This window comes from Dendrobium catenatum, unplaced genomic scaffold (assembly GCF_001605985.2).
Source record: "Dendrobium catenatum unplaced genomic scaffold, ASM160598v2 fragScaff_scaffold_1355, whole genome shotgun sequence".
Classification (NCBI taxonomy): domain Eukaryota; kingdom Viridiplantae; phylum Streptophyta; class Magnoliopsida; order Asparagales; family Orchidaceae; genus Dendrobium; species Dendrobium catenatum.
Genome location: NW_021319817.1, coordinates 902,440 through 921,107, shown reverse-complemented (window position 1 = coordinate 921,107; position 18,668 = coordinate 902,440). Strand labels below are relative to the sequence as shown.

The 18,668-nt window shown below is 36.8% G+C and overlaps 1 protein-coding gene across 1 annotated transcript in view; it reads right to left on the bottom strand.

Annotated features, from left to right (window-relative positions):
* Positions 1–18,668, bottom strand: part of LOC110095422 (probable DNA primase large subunit) — a 39,143-nt gene that overhangs the window by 7,678 nt on the left and 12,797 nt on the right. Inside the window, exons 2-5 of the mRNA XM_028699663.1 lie at positions 12,593–12,667; positions 12,421–12,506; positions 851–944; positions 673–780 (exon numbers count right to left, since the gene is read on the bottom strand). Coding sequence (XP_028555496.1) covers positions 673–780; positions 851–944; positions 12,421–12,506; positions 12,593–12,667 — 363 coding nt within the window. The remainder of the gene's footprint in view (positions 1–672; positions 781–850; positions 945–12,420; positions 12,507–12,592; positions 12,668–18,668) is intronic.

The following is an 18,668-nucleotide window of genomic DNA, read 5'->3' as shown; positions in this document are numbered from 1 at the left end:
AAATAACTCATTGTTAAAATGCAAATTAAATTTAAGTATTTGATGAACTAACCGCCTTCAATTTATTGCCTAAATTTATTGCCAAATAATTTAAGATTAGCCCTTGAGATTTAGTAAATCTAGATTTACAGGATTTACTAAATCCTACTTATTGTGAAACAGCCCCTTATCATCATGAATATTCAAACATCAAAAGTTTCAAAACTATTACATGAATCCCTAATAGATTATTAGTAGCATAATGTCAATTGTTTGATGAGATCATCCCCTCTTTCATTTTCCTTTCTGATTATTTTACAATAAACACATCTTGTTACAAATCCTGAACAGTTGAGATCTCTTCTAAAAATTGTGGGGAGCATCCCTCTCCAGTTATTGGGGCCAAATGTGATGGAAAACTTTGAGTTACCATTGTTTCTAACATTTACGTAACTCATATTAAGCATTTGTTATAATTATTAATACAAAATAATGAAATTGATTATTTTAAAACCTAATATAGGTATCAATAAGAAACTTTTGAAGGTTGAAGATAAATAACTATATTAGTTTTCTTAGAGTGCCACCCACTCGATACTAGCCCGTGCACAAAACGATCAGAACATATGATTAAATGGACTAACTTTGGTTAAAGCTAGCTGTAATTTAAATGTGAAGTTGAGTTATGACTACCTTTGGTTCAAACAATTTTCGACTTTGAATAAAATATTGGTTTGGATGGTTGATCCCACTATCACAAGATGCAGCATGGATGGTTTCAAACGTCATTGTGCAAGCTAGCTGTAAATGACGGGAAATTCTGTTAACAAAACGGTTTAAGCAAAAAATAAAAAAATAAAAGCAAAACAACCTGGTAATGGCGATTTCGAACTTTATCCATCACTTCATCCATTGCACGACCCCCAACCCCCATTTTTGAAAGCGCAGCTCTCAAGTTTTCTTCGCTGAAAACAATAAAAAACATCAATCAATCGATTATTCGATTTCAATTTTTTTTGTATGCACACTGCCATGGGAGCGTATTTGTTTAAACAATATATGCAGGTGCACAGGCTGTCTAGATTAACATATTCTAAATGGTCATTGTGTGGATTTGGCTGGGTTGGTAATTAAGTTTTCCTGTCCTGGAGGTTCTCTAGTTTTAGTTCTTATTGTCAGGTGAAGATATTATTCGTCCATCGTATGTGGTTATCTTTCTATTTTTCGTCCATCATAAGAGGTTGGTTATTAAGTTTTAGTGCAAAGGTTTCTTATTGTGCTTGGTTTCCCCGAACTCATACTATTTTGTAATTTTGGAAGAAGCAGAATTTCTTTCGTGTGAGTGTTTACTTGTTGGTTTAGAGATGGAGGTATGATTGTGAAATATGTGTTGGTTGTTGTTGAAAACCTGCAAGGTAAAACAGCGAAAACGAGAGCAGAAAAACTTAATGAAAAACAGAGAGATAATCAGAATTGAATCAGTCAAGGAAGCTTTGATTCCATTCATCTTTGGTATATGAGAAGCTACAGTTCACGCAATATATAGAGAGCGGAGCATCATGAAAATAACAGAGCAATGATTAGGAGTAGTGGCTGTGATTCCATCAGGTCGTTATTTTTGCAGAGGTTGTTTCCCATTTGGAGCTGATGCCGTTAGTGGTGTCCTGCTGCACATCATGTGCTGTCTCCTCTTGGTGTAATATTCTAACATTCCCCCGCAAATTAACTGTTCTAGGTTGAAGAGTTAATTTGGTTCGAAGTGCTTGAAACCGAGTTGTAGAGAGGCCTTTAGTAAAGACATCAGCTGCTTGATCAGCAGTAGACAAGTGATGCACCTGGATAATATTGGTTTTAATGCACTCGCGAATATAATGAAAATCAATCTCAATGTGTTTGGTCCTGGCATGAAAGACAGGATTGTTTGCAAGGAAAATTGCATACATATTATAACAAAAGAGTGGGATTTGAGTCAAAGAAGGGAATTGAAATTCCTGCAGCAATCGGCGTAACCAGACAATTTCAGTTGCAACAGCAGTGAGAGATCTGTAATCGGATTCCGTGGAAGAACGAGCAATAGTATGTTGCTTTTTGGAGCTCCAACTGATGAGGGTATTGCCCAGGAAAATACAAAAGCCAGATGTCGACTTGCGATCTTGCTTGTCCCCAGCCCAATCAGCATCAGAGTATGTCGTAAGTTGAATTGTGCCACGAAGTATAGGGAGACCATAGTGTAGGGTACCATTAAGATACCGTAATATCCGTTTGATCATCTGAAAATGCATATTTAAGGGATGATGCATATGCTGGCACGCTTGATTAACAACAAAGGCTATATCAGGACGAGTAAGTGTGAGATACTGTAAGGATCCTGCAATGCTTCGGTAGAACTGTGGGTCAGGAAAGGGAAGCATAGCTTCAGCTGAAGTGTCTGTCTTTGGAGCTGTAGGCATTTGTAAGGGATGGCAATCTGTCATGCCAGCTCTATTGAGAATGGACCGAGCATAGTGTTGCTGATGCATGAATATTTGGTCAGAGGATTGAATCACTTGCAAGCCAAGAAATGTGTGAAGATGGCCGAGATTTTTGACAGCAAACTGCTGATTCATATCTTGTAGGAGTTTGGAAGCACATCAAAAGTCATTTCCCATGAGTAAGATATCATATACATAGATAAGTAGATATAGTGTAACTCCAAGTTTTGAATAGTAAAGGAGAGAATGATCAGCTGTGCTGAATTCAAAACCCCAAGAGACTAAGTAGTCTGTAAATGTGGAGAACCATTGTCTAGGAGCCTGCTTAAGGCCATAGAGTGCTTTGTTTAGCTTGCAAACATGTGAAGGATAGTTAGGATCAACAAAACCTTTGGGTTGCTCCACATTTGATACATCTAATTACGTGATGGTCCAATTATTGTGGAGAGAAACAGTAAGAAAAACTCTTATTGTTTGAAATTTAGCAACTAGACTGAAGGTTTCAAAGAAATCAAATCCATATTCTTGTTTGTACCCTTGAGAGGGCTTTGTATCTAGCAATACTGCCATCAGCCGTAAGTTTGGTTTTATATAACCATTTGTTGCCCAAGATATTATAATGGATTTGGGAGGAACCAGCGTCCAGGTACCCTGCTGCTGAAGTGCTTGAAATTTAGCTGACATTATATTGCGCCAGTTTGGACATTTAACTGCTTGATTGTACGAGGTGGGATCAGAAGAATGTTGTGTTAGGTGTAGAAGAATAAAGATGGACCTGGGTTTTAAATGTCCTGTTTGAAGCCGAGTGGTCATCTGATGAGTTTTGGTCAGGCGCGGTGGTTGAGATGAAACAGATAATGAATCTGTAGGCAGAGTTGGGAGAGTAGTTGTTCTGGAGGAAGAGAATGGTGAAGGGTTTGTTGAAGAAGGTGAGACAGAATCAATAATAGGAGCTGTTCGTGTAGCAGGTGGGAAAGGAACTAGAGTTAGAGGTGGAGTAGATGTGGTAGATGAAGTTTCAGTTGGTGGTATGGTGGGAGATGAAACATTTTCAGATTTGAACGGAAACAGATGTTCATGAAATTGAACATTTACAGAGGTAATGACCTTGCCAGTATGTATATTAAGGCATAGATAACCTTTAGATGCAGGTGCATAGCCAATTAAGACAGATTTAAGAGCTTTAGGAGCAAGCTTGTGAGTTTTGTTTGAGGGAAGCAGTGGGTAGCATTGACAACCAAACACCTTCAGAAATTTATAATTTGGTACAGTTTTAAACAGCAGCTCATGAGGGGACTTATTTTTGATATTTGGAGAAGCAGTTTGTTTATCAAATAAACAGCTGTAAGCACAGCATATACCAATAGAGTATATGGCAGATTTGCATCAAGAATCGGTGTTCGAGCAATTTCTATGATGTGGCGGTGTTTCCGCTCTGCCAAACCATTTTATTGTGGGGTATAAGGACAACTGAATTGTTGTTGAATACCCTGAGTTTGTAAGTAGTTTTGAAACAGTTTGTTTGTAAATTATGTTCCAGAATCCAATATGAAAACATAAATTGATGAATTAAACTGTTTTTCAACCATGATTTTAAAATGAAGAAAGTGCTGAAATGTCTCAGACTTTTGAATCATTGGAAATATCCAAGTATAGCAAGAAAACTCATCAACAAATATAACATAATAAAGGAATCCATTAATTGAAGATATTGGGGAGGGACCCCATACATCAGAGTGAACTATTTGAAGAGGTCTAGAAACAGTAGAAGTAGATAAAGGAAAACTAACACGGTGACATTTAGACTGATAACATGAACTACAAGAACTGACAACATTTTTGAAGGAAACAGACGGATTCCGGGCACGTATGACACCTATGATGTTGGTGTTTGGATGTCCAAGTCTCTTGCCAGAGAGTTGAGGAGGTTGGTATATTTGTTGATGTGCTTGTGGAGATGAAGGCATTGGAGACGGGATAGAGCCCATTATGGCTGCGACCTTGAAGGAGAGTTGAATGGTTCTTCAAATCCTTTATTTGAAAACCATTTGAATCAAAAACAACATAACAATTATTATTGGACGTGAGTTCTTTAACAGAGACAAGATTATGAGTGAGTTTAGGGGCCAAGTAGAGAGGATGAAGAAGAAGTTTACGTGAAGGGGTAGGAAGCAATCCTTGTCCAGTGGTTGCAATAGGTAGACTCTGCCCGTTTCCAACAGTGATCTGATTCTGACCATGATATGGTTGAACTGAGGACATTTGTGAAGCATCTGACGTTAGATGCGATGAAGCACCTGTATCAAGGTACCAAATAGCAATTGATGAGTTTGTAGTTGCTGTAAGTGTTGCATTTTGTGGTGATTGATATTCCAGATAAGTCCTGTACCAACAATTTACTGCAGAATGTCCCCGACGTGCACAAATCTGACATTCAATGCTTTGATTCCCTATTCGGCCTCCTCTACCAGTGTTTCGTCCACCTCTATTATAAGGACGAGAACGCATTGCAGATGAGCGTCCTCGGTTGCGACCTCTCGAAGTATATAATGCCGTTGGTGGATCTGTTGCTGCAGTTATATGAGTTTCATGCAGTGTATCAGCAGTCAAGTTAATCTCCTCACTGCATAGCAATGAGTATAAGTCATCTAGACTCAATGGTTGCAGATTTGTGCGTATAGATGTTTTAAATGCATTGTAAGTAGTAGGTAAGCCATTGAGGGTGTAAAGTATTATATCTTCTACACCCAAACTACTGCCCGTAGCATTAATACCATCCACCTTGGATTTAATGAGTGACAGATATTGTGTCATTGTCATCTCTTTCATGGTAATATGGTGCAGCTCATTTTTTAGCTGAGTATGCGAGATCGATTCGTGGATTGTAACCTCTTCTCTATAGTTATCCACAAAGCATGAGTGGTTTCCAAGTTTAACACATAAGGGAGAAGAGATGGAGTAATAACAGAATAAAGAGCTGAAGTTAAATTTTGATCAATAAGTTTCCATACATAAAACTCAGTGTTCGGTGTAGAAACACTATCAGAGGTAACAGTGTATGGTTGTGGTGCAGTTGCTGATCCATCCAAAAAGCCGTAAAATCCATTGGCTTGAAAAACTTTGATGACCTGAGCTCTCCACAGTGGATGATTGTCAGTAGTCAAGGGAGTATGAACAATATTGATATTGTTCATGAAAAATTTCAGAGAAGAGGGGATTTGAGTTTCTTGAAGCTGGGTGTACTTGGTACCGGTATCTGCTGTAGAAGCTGTGGACGACATAGCTGGAGTCGTCATTGAAAACACAGCAGATGGAGGATCAGACGTCGCGAGACTAGGGCTCTGATACCATGTTGAAAACTTGCAAGGTAAAACAGCGAAAACCAGAGCAGAAAAACTTAATGAAAAACAGAGAGATAATCAGAATTGAATCACTCAAGGAAGCTGTGATTCCATTCATCTTTGGTATATGAGAAGCTACAGTTCACGCAATATACAAAGAGCGGAGCATCATGAAAATAACAGAGCAATTATTAGGAGTAGTGGCTGTGATTCCATCAGGTCGTTATTTTTGCAGAGGTTGTTTCCCATTTGGAGCTGATGCCGTTAGTGGTGTCCTGCTGCACATCATGTGCGGTCCCCTCTTGGTGTAATATTCTAACAGTTGTATTATGATGGCCTTCGCAAGTATTTGGTAGTTGTAGCATGTAGTCGATTATATGATTATTGGTATGTATAGGCTGTATTATAATGGCACACTTCTAGCCGAATATTAATGCTGCATCAGTGCATTTAACCTGCATTTTTTTGTTTTCGGAGCGTTGGAGACTTCTCTGTTGTTAATGACTATTATGTCTTGGATAAGAGCCAACGTGCAGCAAAATTATCACTCTCCTTCAGGGATTAGATAAAATATATTTTATGTCATTTTTTCTGTGAACTATTTTTCTTTTAATCGAATGTGTAGTTTTTTTTTTTTTTTAAATTACACGAGATTTAATCTTCTTCTGAAGGTATATAGGCAGATAAATTACATGGAGGCACAAACTCTTTTGTTTTTTTTCTCTTTTTTTTTTTCTTTTGGATAAAGTTTGGATTTATGCTGACAGTCTTTTTTTTTTTCACGCAGGTACTAAGCGGCAATTCTTTTCCTTTTTCCATATTATTTATTTACGGAAAAATAATTACCTCTATTCGGAAAAGAGAAGCTTCTTATCCAGATAATTTCAGTGGCAAATTAATAAAAACGGCCGGAGTCATTACTCTAACTTCATCTCAGCACAAAAAATAATATAAAATTTTCAAATACTGCACATCACGAATTATACTACAGTTTTCTGCTCATGAAGAGAATTTACTGGTTTAAATCCTAGATTATTATCCAATAATTATGATCATAATTATTAGTAAGGACGGCTTTGATAAATAATTTTCCATTCATTTTTGAGCGCTTTACGTGGTGGTAGCTGTAGTTCGTGAAAATCTTTATCTAAACTTATAGCAAGCATCCCAGTCACGTCTTGATAAGGTTTGAACAATATCATCACCATTATCATCAGTATCTTCATCATAGGCTCATATCTTTAACCAAACCGTTCATGACAAGTTTATGAATTTTCATTCTACGTTCATTTGTACTAAGAGTTGCATCACGTAATAAAATTACTTAAATTGCATAAAAGTTAAAACTACTTAGGGGCTGTTTGATTGGAATACTTTAAGGTGTAAAGTATTCCAAATGCAAGAATTTTGATAATTTTGGTATTTGGTTGAATGAAATAGGAATTCAAAGTAAAAGCAAAGTAAATATAGTGTAAATTATTCTAGTTCATTTTTGAGATAAATCAAACTCGTCCAATTTTGAGCGAAAACACTTTACACTGCAAGCAAGCTCGCTTGAACGCCTCCGGCCACCATCGCCGGCCACCTACCAATGTTGTCGCCCTCCGGTCACCACCGCAGCCACCCGCCAGCGACTACTGACGTCAACCGCCACCAGTCGCCGGCCACCATCACTGTCAACCATCGCTTCCACCCTCCAACAACCACCACCGCCGTTAGTGGCCACACCTACTGGTCACCCACCACCACTGATCACCGCCCGGTTGCCATAATTATGTTTCTCAATTATGTTTGGATATGTGTTCAAATTTTAAATTTTGTAATAACTTTGAAGAAATTAATACAAATGATACATTATGAAGAAATTATTTTTATTGAATAAAATTTAAATGAACATGTTGATAGAGTTATAGAAGATTTTAAAAGCATTCATGGTGGCTAAAAGTTTCGAGGGATTAATGGTGGTAAAAATATATTAAATTTTTCTCTAGTTTATGATTTTATAATTACCAATGCCTTATTTAAAAAAAGAGAGGAGCATGTCATCACTTAGGAAAAAGGATAAAATAAAACTCATATTGATTACTTTTTTATAAATAAAATAAATTGTTTAAATTGCAAAATTAAAAAGTAATTCGGAGTGAAAGTTTATGAACCAAGTATCACTAATTAATTTTAATTTCAAGATGAAGGGGTGGAATATAAAAAATAAAATAAAATTTTATATAAAGATTAGATGGAGACATTTAAAGATCATAACAAAAATACTTTTTAGAATAAGATTTAAGATCTTAAAATTTTAAATATGTATGAGAAAGCTAATGTTATGTGAAAAATATAACTAATAATATTAAAAATATTGTAAAAAAAAATGCTGGGAGCATCAAAAGAAAAAGCTCATATTTGTAAAAATAATTGGAGATAGAACAAAATATGCAATAAAAGATAAAAAAATAAAAAGTTTTGTAATAAAATTTGATTTGTATAAAAAAGCTCGAAAAATTGAGAAAGATATAAAGAGGCATGTAAGGAGTCTAAGAAAGTAATATGCAAGAAAATTTAACTTTAATAATTTTTATAATAGATTAGATGCTAAGGAGGGCAAAAAAGATATGTATAAATTTTTCAAGCCAAGAGATAGAATAATTAAAAATTTAGTTCAAATAAAGTGCATTAAGGATAAAGATTAAATAGTCTTTTATTAAAAGAGGATATTCAACAAAGGTAGATGAGATATTTTGATATGTTTTTTAATGAAAATTGTGAGAATATGATTGACTTATTTATGAAAAGTCTTTTAACATTTCATTGAGTCAATTGATGTTATATTTGTGTTATTTGTTATTCATCATTTCATTCACGCATTTAAAAAAAAGGTAAAAATGTTTGAATACATAATTATGTATAGGTATTCAAAAGAATGTTAGATATAATTCAAACCACGAAAAAAGATATTGCATAAAAATATATAATATTGACAAATGAAAGTGATAATAATTGTATGCGTATATTTTATGTGACAAATGAAGATTACAAATTAGGAGATGAAGTTAATATAGAAAATGAGGCTTTTTTACATTTGGTGATGATAATGATGATGATGACTACTCCAAACACATTGAAAATTTATGAACTACTTGAAAACTATACATCCTTTTAACTATTCTATTTGTTTTTATCACCAAGATTTCATCCTTTTGGACTCATCAAAATCCCTATGTGTACCTTAATAGCTTTCGATTTGGACACTCTCCAGCCTTGGCCAACACAGTATCACACCACGTCTCCAATTACATCTATAACAACTCTAAACCTTTGTACCATTTTAAAAATCCTTTCTTAAATTTACGCCTTTAAATCCATCCAAAACAATGCATCAGTATTTTCTGATTGAATTATTGCAAACGCTATTGGATAAATATGAAGAATATTTGCATCTGAGCTATAATCACAGGGCAACACATTAGTATCTTGTATTGAGAAATATATCATCGACATTTAGCAGATAAATACATACATCATTGCAACTTTGAATACAAAAACCCAAATAAAAATAATGCAGTTGAAATATCCTACAGTGCCAAGCTGCATATCAATCATTTTGCCTGAATTTTTGTTATTTAGCAAGAAAAAAATAAAGGATGGTAGTTTTGAAAAGAAAATTCAAGGAAACCTCTTACATAAGAGATAGCATGCTCATAATAGCACTAAGTCATCTTTTCATACAAATCAATCTCATAGTCCCTATTATAATCAGATATTATCATCTTGGGTTTCAAATTGGGATCAAATAAAACAAACTTCTCCTTAATGATGTGACTGCTAAGTCATGGTTGAGCTTATCGATTATCAGCTCCAACATCCAAAAACAAAATGTTTTGATATATGGCTTTGAACCTCAAAAATTTTTCAAAAGTGCACTAGATATACTAAATATCTTTCTCTGATGTTTTAACCATGAACAAAATTTTTTTCTTTATTGCATAGAGATATAACCAAGAACAACAACATTAAGCCTTCATTCCACTACATAGGGTCGGCTAAATGAATCTTTTTTTCCATTATGTCCTGCATAGAGATATAACCATTTCTTCAAATTGTCTTTTCTCTCAAAAATCTAACCATTTTATATACATTGAATATAGACTCAAACATGATGTCATTATATCAACACTCAATCCACTAAAAGTACTCTCAGACAATGACATTATAGTATAGGTGTCATCAATGTGTTCTCAATGTTGATAAAATTTATTTTACTACCCAGGGTACATGAAGAACCAAAATACTTTACTCATTAGATCCAACTACATCACAAACTAATGTGGTCATCTCGAATGAATGCTTTAGTAATAAAACATAAATGGAACCAATGACCATCTTCATCATATTTGTCTTTAACGTTACCTTTGTCTACTCTCAAATCCACGTATGTTACATTATCAGTAGATAAAATACTTGGTATTATATTATGCCGATTTACTAGCAACTGCTATATCCATTTAGGAATGCTTGATTAGCTTTAGCTACGATCTGCAATTGAATTCTTTTCCTCCACATTCGACACAAATGGATGAGTGATGTTGAATTGATATTTAAATTTCAAAGTAGAATGTAAGATCATACTATGTAACTACTATTGTTGGAGGAATTGAGATGTCATGAGTTGTACTGCGCCAAGATGATACACCACCTCCAACTCCAAATGAATTTGGTTCTTATCAACCTTGATAACTATGTGTAGAAAATCTATGAGACCTTCAAGGGAAAGAAGTCAACGATCCTTTATTGTGTTTAACAGTAAATGTTCAACTAACTTAGTTGTCATCTTTCCATTTTCCCTCACACAATACAAGAATATTGATGCTTAATTTACCTAAAAGAACAGTCAAAAGGAAATTCTCACAAAACAACAAAAGCAAGATTACTAGGATGGTTAGAATAAAGGTCAAACCTTGTTCAACTTATTTCAAACATTTTCAAATTGAAAGTGCTAACAAATAAATCAGGTTTCAACAAGGTTTAAACAAGGTTCAAACATCGGTCAACAAAGTTTGAGCAAGATTTAAACTAAGTTCCAACATTACTCGAACTTGATTTTAGCAAGTTTGAACTAAGTTTATTCTACTTTGAATAAGGTTCCAACCTAGTTCACATAAGTTTCAAACCATATTCAACACTCTTTTGGTTGTACATGTTTGAACCTGTTTTGACCATTGAGAAAACATGGTTTAAAGTTCGAACCTATAACTACAACACACAATCTGGCTTTATGTTATCTTATTATGAAAATGATTGCAATCTTAATTTCCATAGATATATTCTTCCACATATCCGATATATGATATAAATCACTAAAGGAATTAGTTCAATCATATGCCAATAGCATCACCTAAACTTTAGAAATGCTTCCAGCTAAGTGCTAAAGTACGATAAAGAAAAAAAAAGTGTCAAAGTTCGATAATAATACTTCATCGAATTCAATTACACCACCGTAATCTTATTAGTCGCTATAAGATCTCTCAAAAATATAAGAACAAAGAAATCAGTAATTGATGTAGGAAGAAATGCAAGATAGCAAATGGGCTAGCTAGGGAAGTTGTTACTACGTTCAAGCGAGATGTAATTCGACAGGAATATATTCCTTTTAAAGATATTTTACTACAAAAAAATGCTTTTGGGCATATTTAGGCAAATAAAAACATAAGAAGTATATTAGGACAAAATTGTGCGTTGAGAGGTGCATAAAATCAAATTTCCCAAATATAATTTTGTTCAATATAACCTAAAGCCATATGAATAAATGCTACAATTACATTTTCATTATGTGAAGCAATTAATTTCCAAAAGTCAACATGCAAAAATATAAAAAATTGATAAGCAATATAAAAAGAAAACTGTACATACCCCTAGAAGCTTTCTAGGTGATTAACACTGTATAACTCCATACTTATAGGAAGTTGAAAAAGAGTTAAAGTGCATGCCTAATCTTTTTGAAAGAGTGTATAAAATAACTCAGGTCCATAACCCGAGTATTTTCAAACAATTCCAACATGTAGTCTATAAGTGCACAAAACAAAGAAAAAGTTAAAAATTAAATATAAACCAAGATAAATAAGCATGTAAAAGGTGAACATATGATTCGGGAGAAAAATACACAACGAATGCCTGAAGCAAGTAAAATTTCCAATAAGAAAACAAGTATATCAAGCATGCTAATCATGAAGACAAATTTCTAATTGAAAAAGGGAAAGCTAAATTTGTTTATATTAGAATTCAGTAAATTACAGAAAAAAAAATATATCATCTGAAGATATACAAATATTAGATCAAATTAATATTGAGAAGAATTTCTTCAGAATTTAAAAAGGGTAAAGTATGTGTTTCTCCGTAATGAGAACACGGCCAGACTAAATAATATCTACGAAGAAACTTATTAGAATAGTTTGATAAACAGAATCCAGAACATACGTGACGATTAAAGATTGTATATCTGTAGTATGATCATTTTTGACAACCCAAAGTCAAAGTCCATAAATAAAGGATGTTACCTTAGAAATCAACATTTATCAGTTATCACATTTATTCTTATAAAAGGAATCTTTGAAGACTTAAGCATGAAATCACACCTGAAATGCCGATAAGGGCAGCCATGATGATCACCAACACTTGGAGTAACAGAGATTATCTTTTGACAGGAATAAGGTGTATAATCCTGAGCCAAACAAGCAGCAATGTTTGTAACAATATGCATACATAACTCCAAATGTATTCATATAGGCAATGACATGAGACACTTACCGTCCTTTTCCCTTCTTTTCCATAGTTATGACGTACTGCGTATGCGTATTCTTTATCAAATCGCTCATTTCCAACCTAAATCAACAAAAACATTGTGTATTAATTGTGCTGAATACCAATGGCAGTTCTTTCCCTAAAATAATAAAAATGGATGAAAGCAACGGTGAACAAAAATTACTAAAAACTAGTAAGATAAGAAACAGGACAAATGTCATTACCCTCGATCATTTTGGGCATCATTGGAGGTCAGCATAGAACTAAACAATACAATTTAGCAAGATAGCTGAGACTGAAGATTTCACTAATAATTTCCTTCAACTTGTTTCTTACCAATAACTCCAACTAGAACAACCCACACTTGCAAATTTGTCTTACCCTCCAATTAAAAGAACAGAGGATCTCTCAACTTGAACAACGCATCCCCACCCACTCATTTCCGAATTCTTGATCTCATTTCTTATCTTCAACTCTGAAGAATTCCATTACATCCATTCTACTAATAATGATTTTGCGGGAAAACAAAACAAGTCAATTAAATGCCCATCTTGATAAATACCAAATCCTCCAAGTGAAATCAGAGTCTCTCCTAGTCCTTATTATTAACCAAGCAATAGGATTTAGAAATGCGCGCAACTCTAGCGCAGAATGTTTTTCAAGCCTCTATAGCAATCCGGAAATACACGGATTGGATCTTGAAATAAGTTCAGTTAGAAAAAAAAATAATATTAAAACACTCTAAAATACCATATATTATGAGTAAAGAAGTTCAGGTCAATTCAAAGAACTAAAATAAACTAAATAATAGAAAATATAGAAACCGAGAGTCTAATTGATGAGGACATCGATAGACGTTATCGACGAGTACATCAGCATAGGAATCGTAGATCGATGGCTACGATTCACAGTCTTTATTTTTTATGCTTTTATATATTATTTGCTATTTACGATTGTACCCTTTATTTTGAGTTTGCTTGAGTTGTAGCCCAAGGGGCATTTGAGTCATTGTTGTTTTTATTTCTCTAGGCCTATATAGTGTGACCTCTTGTATTGTAAAAGGATGATGATTTGATGAATGAAATTCTAGTTTGTTTTCTTAGTGATCTCTTTGTGAGTTCATGTGTGTGGTGAAACCTAGGAGAGGCCAACAGAGTACCCAAAAGCCCGCCAACAGGTGAGCTCTTGGTTTTTCTATTTAAATTGTATTCTACCTCCTCCCTCCTTCCCCCATACCGCCAACAACCATTCCATATTCCTCAAATCGATAGCCTCACCCCTTGCTCCCATTACTCTCCGCCCTCTCCACCCCTCTCAAGCCACTTGCCGCCTCCCCAACCCGACGGCCTCCCCTCCATCCCTCCTCCCACCAGCAAAAATCCCCTCTCCCAATCCCACCGCCGGCCACCCTTTTTCTTCCCCACTTCATGTTTGTTTAATCACCATTAAGACCTACTTAATTTAGCCTACATGATTTTGAAAAGCACTCATCCAATTTGAAATTCAAATTTGAATTTCAAATACTTTCCTAAATTAGCCAAGCTAAATTAGGTAAGTTTTTCAATTCAAATCTAATTTAATACTAAATTAGATTGGATTTCCTTTCCATTGCCTAAATTGGATTAATGCATTAGGAAGCATTAATTTCTCTCCCCATCTCCCTCCTCTAAGCATGCCGCCGGCCCCCCTATTTGGAACCACTAATTTCTTTTTCTCTCTCCACATTGACATTACCTGAATTTGGATTTGAAATTCAAATTCAAACTCATAATTCCCACCCACTAATTAATTCCAAAATCTGAATTTAATTTCAGATTTATCCATTTTCTATCCTCCACCCCAAACCCTAACCCTCACTTAGCCGAGAAACTCCTCTAACCTTTGGCGACTCCCCTTCCCTCCCTCTCATCTCTTGAGTTTACTTCTTCTCATGATTAGCAGAAAGAGGGAAAGAGACTACAACTTTCCCCACCACTTCTTGCCAATGCAAGGCCGATCCCGATGTTGATCATGGTTTCGAATATGATAATCAAGGACGAATGGACATTTTGCACTCTCCCTTTTTTGGCCTAAATTTGGACGTCGATGATTCAAAGGAAAGCTATCTTGACCTCATCCTCTTCACGTCGGCACCTTCAATTGAAGAGCATCTCCCAACCGGTTCGTGGAAGATCTTGGGACATCAACCTATCCAACCATCTCCAGCTACCTTTCCAACAACGAAGTTCCTAGGGTCCTTCTTCCTAGTGGTGATCTCTTCTCTAGTGTGGAGCATCTTCATCTGCTAAACCCTAGAGTAGTTGAGTGAGGAGATCCTCAAGGTGAAATCTCTTTTTATCAAATTACGGATTGTTGTTAATGCGCTCATAATTTTACTCTTGTCTTTGAGATTTGATTAAATTGTCTTGTTAATCTACGTGTACTTCTTTGCCTAAACAAGTTGAAGATTACGAACTCCTAAAATCTTCGTTTGTTGTCACTATAACTTTATATTGGAAAGCTTTTAACAATTGATCTTATTAATTTCTTGTGAACTCCTTGCATGTTTCACATCACTAACTATACGGTGAAGATCTTCAATTGGCCCTTTGCTCCAATTCTCAACAACAATATTCATTATTATTTACATTTGTGGGACAAAAGAGCTAAAGAAATGGATAATGTGATTTTAAATTAATATTTACCTTTCATCCCACTTTGCAAAAAAAAAGTCTATTAATAAGTTCGACTAATATTGTTTTCGTTAGACCGCATTAAACGACATAGAATTCAATCATGTTGACCTGTGTAATGAAGACAAAAAAATTTAAAATCCCAAACCTACTCCCTGCCGAGGCCACAACGCACGTCGCCTACATGCCGAAGTCGCGTTCTCACACGTCGCTCCCCACGTTGTCGAAGCAGTTCGCACGTCACACGACCATTCTCAGTCGCTGCCCCCCTCGTGCCGTTAAAACCGAGAGCAAAGCTCTTGGACCTCTTCTTCTCCCCACGCGAGAGCTCCGAACCGAAGCCCTCTCTCTCGCTGCTTCCTCCACTCCTTCGTAGCTATTGGACTTCACTCCTTCGACGACTGTTCCTTCCAGTCGGAGCGGAAGTTAGGCATTTTTGATCGGAAGCGACTGGGAGCTCGTCGCTGTGAAGTAACTTTCTCCCTACCGTGTGTTGTTCAATCTGGCTCCCTCTTGGCTACCCGATCTCTCCTCCTTCGGCCGAGAGAGAGAGAGAGAGAGAGAGAGAGAGAGAGAGATAGAGAGAGAGAGAGCCACCAACCTAGAGCCTTACCGCGGCCAACCCGTCGCCCCTCTACCACCATTCGACCCCGCTCCATCTACGACTTTCCCTTTCATTTGGATCGGAAGTTAGACATCTTGATCGGAACAAGAACGGGAGCTCGCTTGCTTGAAGGTAACTTTCTCCCTTTCACGCTTCTTTGGCCGAATCCCGTAAGCAGAGAAGAGTGCCCGACGTGCCGGTGGACCCCCTATACGCGCTCTTATAGCACGGTGGGAGGAAATCCGGTGCGATAGGTACGACGATGTGGGTAAGCCCTATACACGCTCTTGTAGCGTGGTGGGGACGGTCCTCGACCTCGACACTGACACTGCCGACGATTGATACGCAAGGTATAATCTCTAAAACTCAGGTTCCCATTTTCGTTGTTTGCGACGGACCGGCAAACCCCCTATATGCGCTCTCGTAGCACAGTGGGAAGAAACCCGGTCCGGCGCCTACGACGAGGCGGGTAACCACCCAAAAATCCAAATCCCATTCTCGATGTTTGCGGCGGACGGGGGAAACCCCTATACGCGCTCTAGTAGCACGGTAGGAGGGAGCCCGGTGCGACGCATACGACGAAGTGGGTAAACCATATACACGCTCTTGTAGCGTAATGGGGAGATCTACCTGTGCTCGCCTACGGATACTATTGAAGACCTCATACATGCTCGAGTAGCATGGTGGGATGAAAAAATGTACGGCCTGGTGTCCCCCGACACCTACCATACACGCTCAAGTAGCGTGGTGGGATGGCCCAGTCTCTCAAATTTTTTCCCTAAATGGGGGAGACGCCGGGAGGTTGCCGAAATTTCGGGTGAATGTACGATCACACTCGGACCTGTTTGAACTCAAAAGAACAAGCATTGAGATTCAAGTGAACAACAGTGGACTCAGACTTGTGGACTTTTGAACTTGATTAAACACGAGCAGGGGACCTGAACAATATTCAAATGATTAATAAAAGATCAAATCCAAATAAAAATAAAATCAAATTGGAGCTGGATTCAAGTCAATTTGAACATGAAAATGAACCTGCAAAGACTCCAGAAGACTTTGAATAAAAAATAAACATACAATTGAACTCAAAGGACTGCACTTGAATATGTATTCCGAACTCAAAACTGGAACAAGATGCGGAGAGCAAGGACTCAAATTGAACTCAAGTTGGACCCAAACTTGATATGAGTAATAAAGGACCTGAACTCAAGGGACCTGAATTTGATAGGACTAGGACTTTGGATGAATGAACCAATCAAAGTCAAAATGCACAGTCGTCCAAGCTAACAACAAGTTGCAAGTGGGAGATGAAATCCTGATGCTCACAAAAAATAAGAATACAACGAACTCCTACGACAATCCCTACGAATGCCTGTTGATTGAGATGACAATGCGGAAGACCAATAGTGGAGGACAGACCCCTACAAGAAAATGCAATCATTCAAAAAATCACCTGAGATTGGTGAAAGGTGGATTCGATGCAGAAACAATGACTCTCCTACGAACACTTCTTGGAGGTCGTAGTGGATACAATGGGTCCCCGTAAATATGCATGAACTGCTTGCGGATAACAATAGTGGGTATATCGTAAGCACAGCGAACCACTGTGAACACACGTACGGATATCACCTATGACAGTGGTGATCAAGATCTTCAAGTACGTCGGGTATAAGGGCAACCCGATATATGAAAGAGGACACCCCCTGACAGAATGGAAGAGATGTTTGAGCAAATTCGAACTAAAACTTCCCGGTGTTCCAAAATTCCTTCTTGATCATATACTCAAGAAGAAAACAGTTTTGATATCTACAAATACCGAAAATAACAAGTCCACTACATGGAAGATCTTAAAAGGAATCACTTTTAAGGCAGTGGCCACAGATTTCAAGGACCTCCCCGGTGAATGAGAAAAGGGGGAGTCAACATCAAAATGAGGAGATGCCTCCTAACATTAAAACTACAATGCCACGCCACCGGATCCGCAACACTCGTATTAGCGGACAGAATGCGTATATAAGCTCTTAAATGAAAAGTTGTGTGCATCCAAATGATAGTTATTTGCACAACTACAACTATTTCAAGATACCCCTGCACGTGCACCATAAATTGTATACACATAGGTACACTAAAGGGGTAAATACAATCATAACCCGCATGAGCCCCAACAAGCGTGTTATGGGAATAAGCGTGACATCTAGGGATGCTGCACGGATTATTTAATTTGAACCCGATCCTCCTAAGAAGATAAGTAGGAGTTGACACTGTTCAATAAATAATTACAAAATGTCCCCAAACACCCGCATGGGCCCAGACAAGCGTGTTATTGGTACACATGTGATGACTAGGGATGTTGTGCCGGTCGATAAGTGAATTTAAGTTCGAACCCAATCCTTCTATACAGATCAATAGGAGTCGACAGGATTCGAATCTTAAAACAAATACCCGGTTGTGGCGACCAATGTATTTGTTTTAATACATTCATACTAGGCCTTCAAGGCTTATAATAAAGATAATTCACTAAACAAAGGCATGAAGCCTACGAAACTCGATCCTCCTAAGCAGATAAATAAGAGTAGACAATGTTCAAACTCTCGGATAAATATGCGGTCATGAATTTGGCCAGAATATTTATTTTATACATTCATATTAGGCCTTCAAGGCCGTTAACAAAGAAAATTCACAAACAAATGCACAAAGCCTACGAGAAACCCGATCCTCGGTCAACAGCTCAGCCGAGTCGACAAGGTTCAATCCAAAAATAGAAATGACCCCAAACACCCCGATGATGGCCACGTTGATTGAAGAT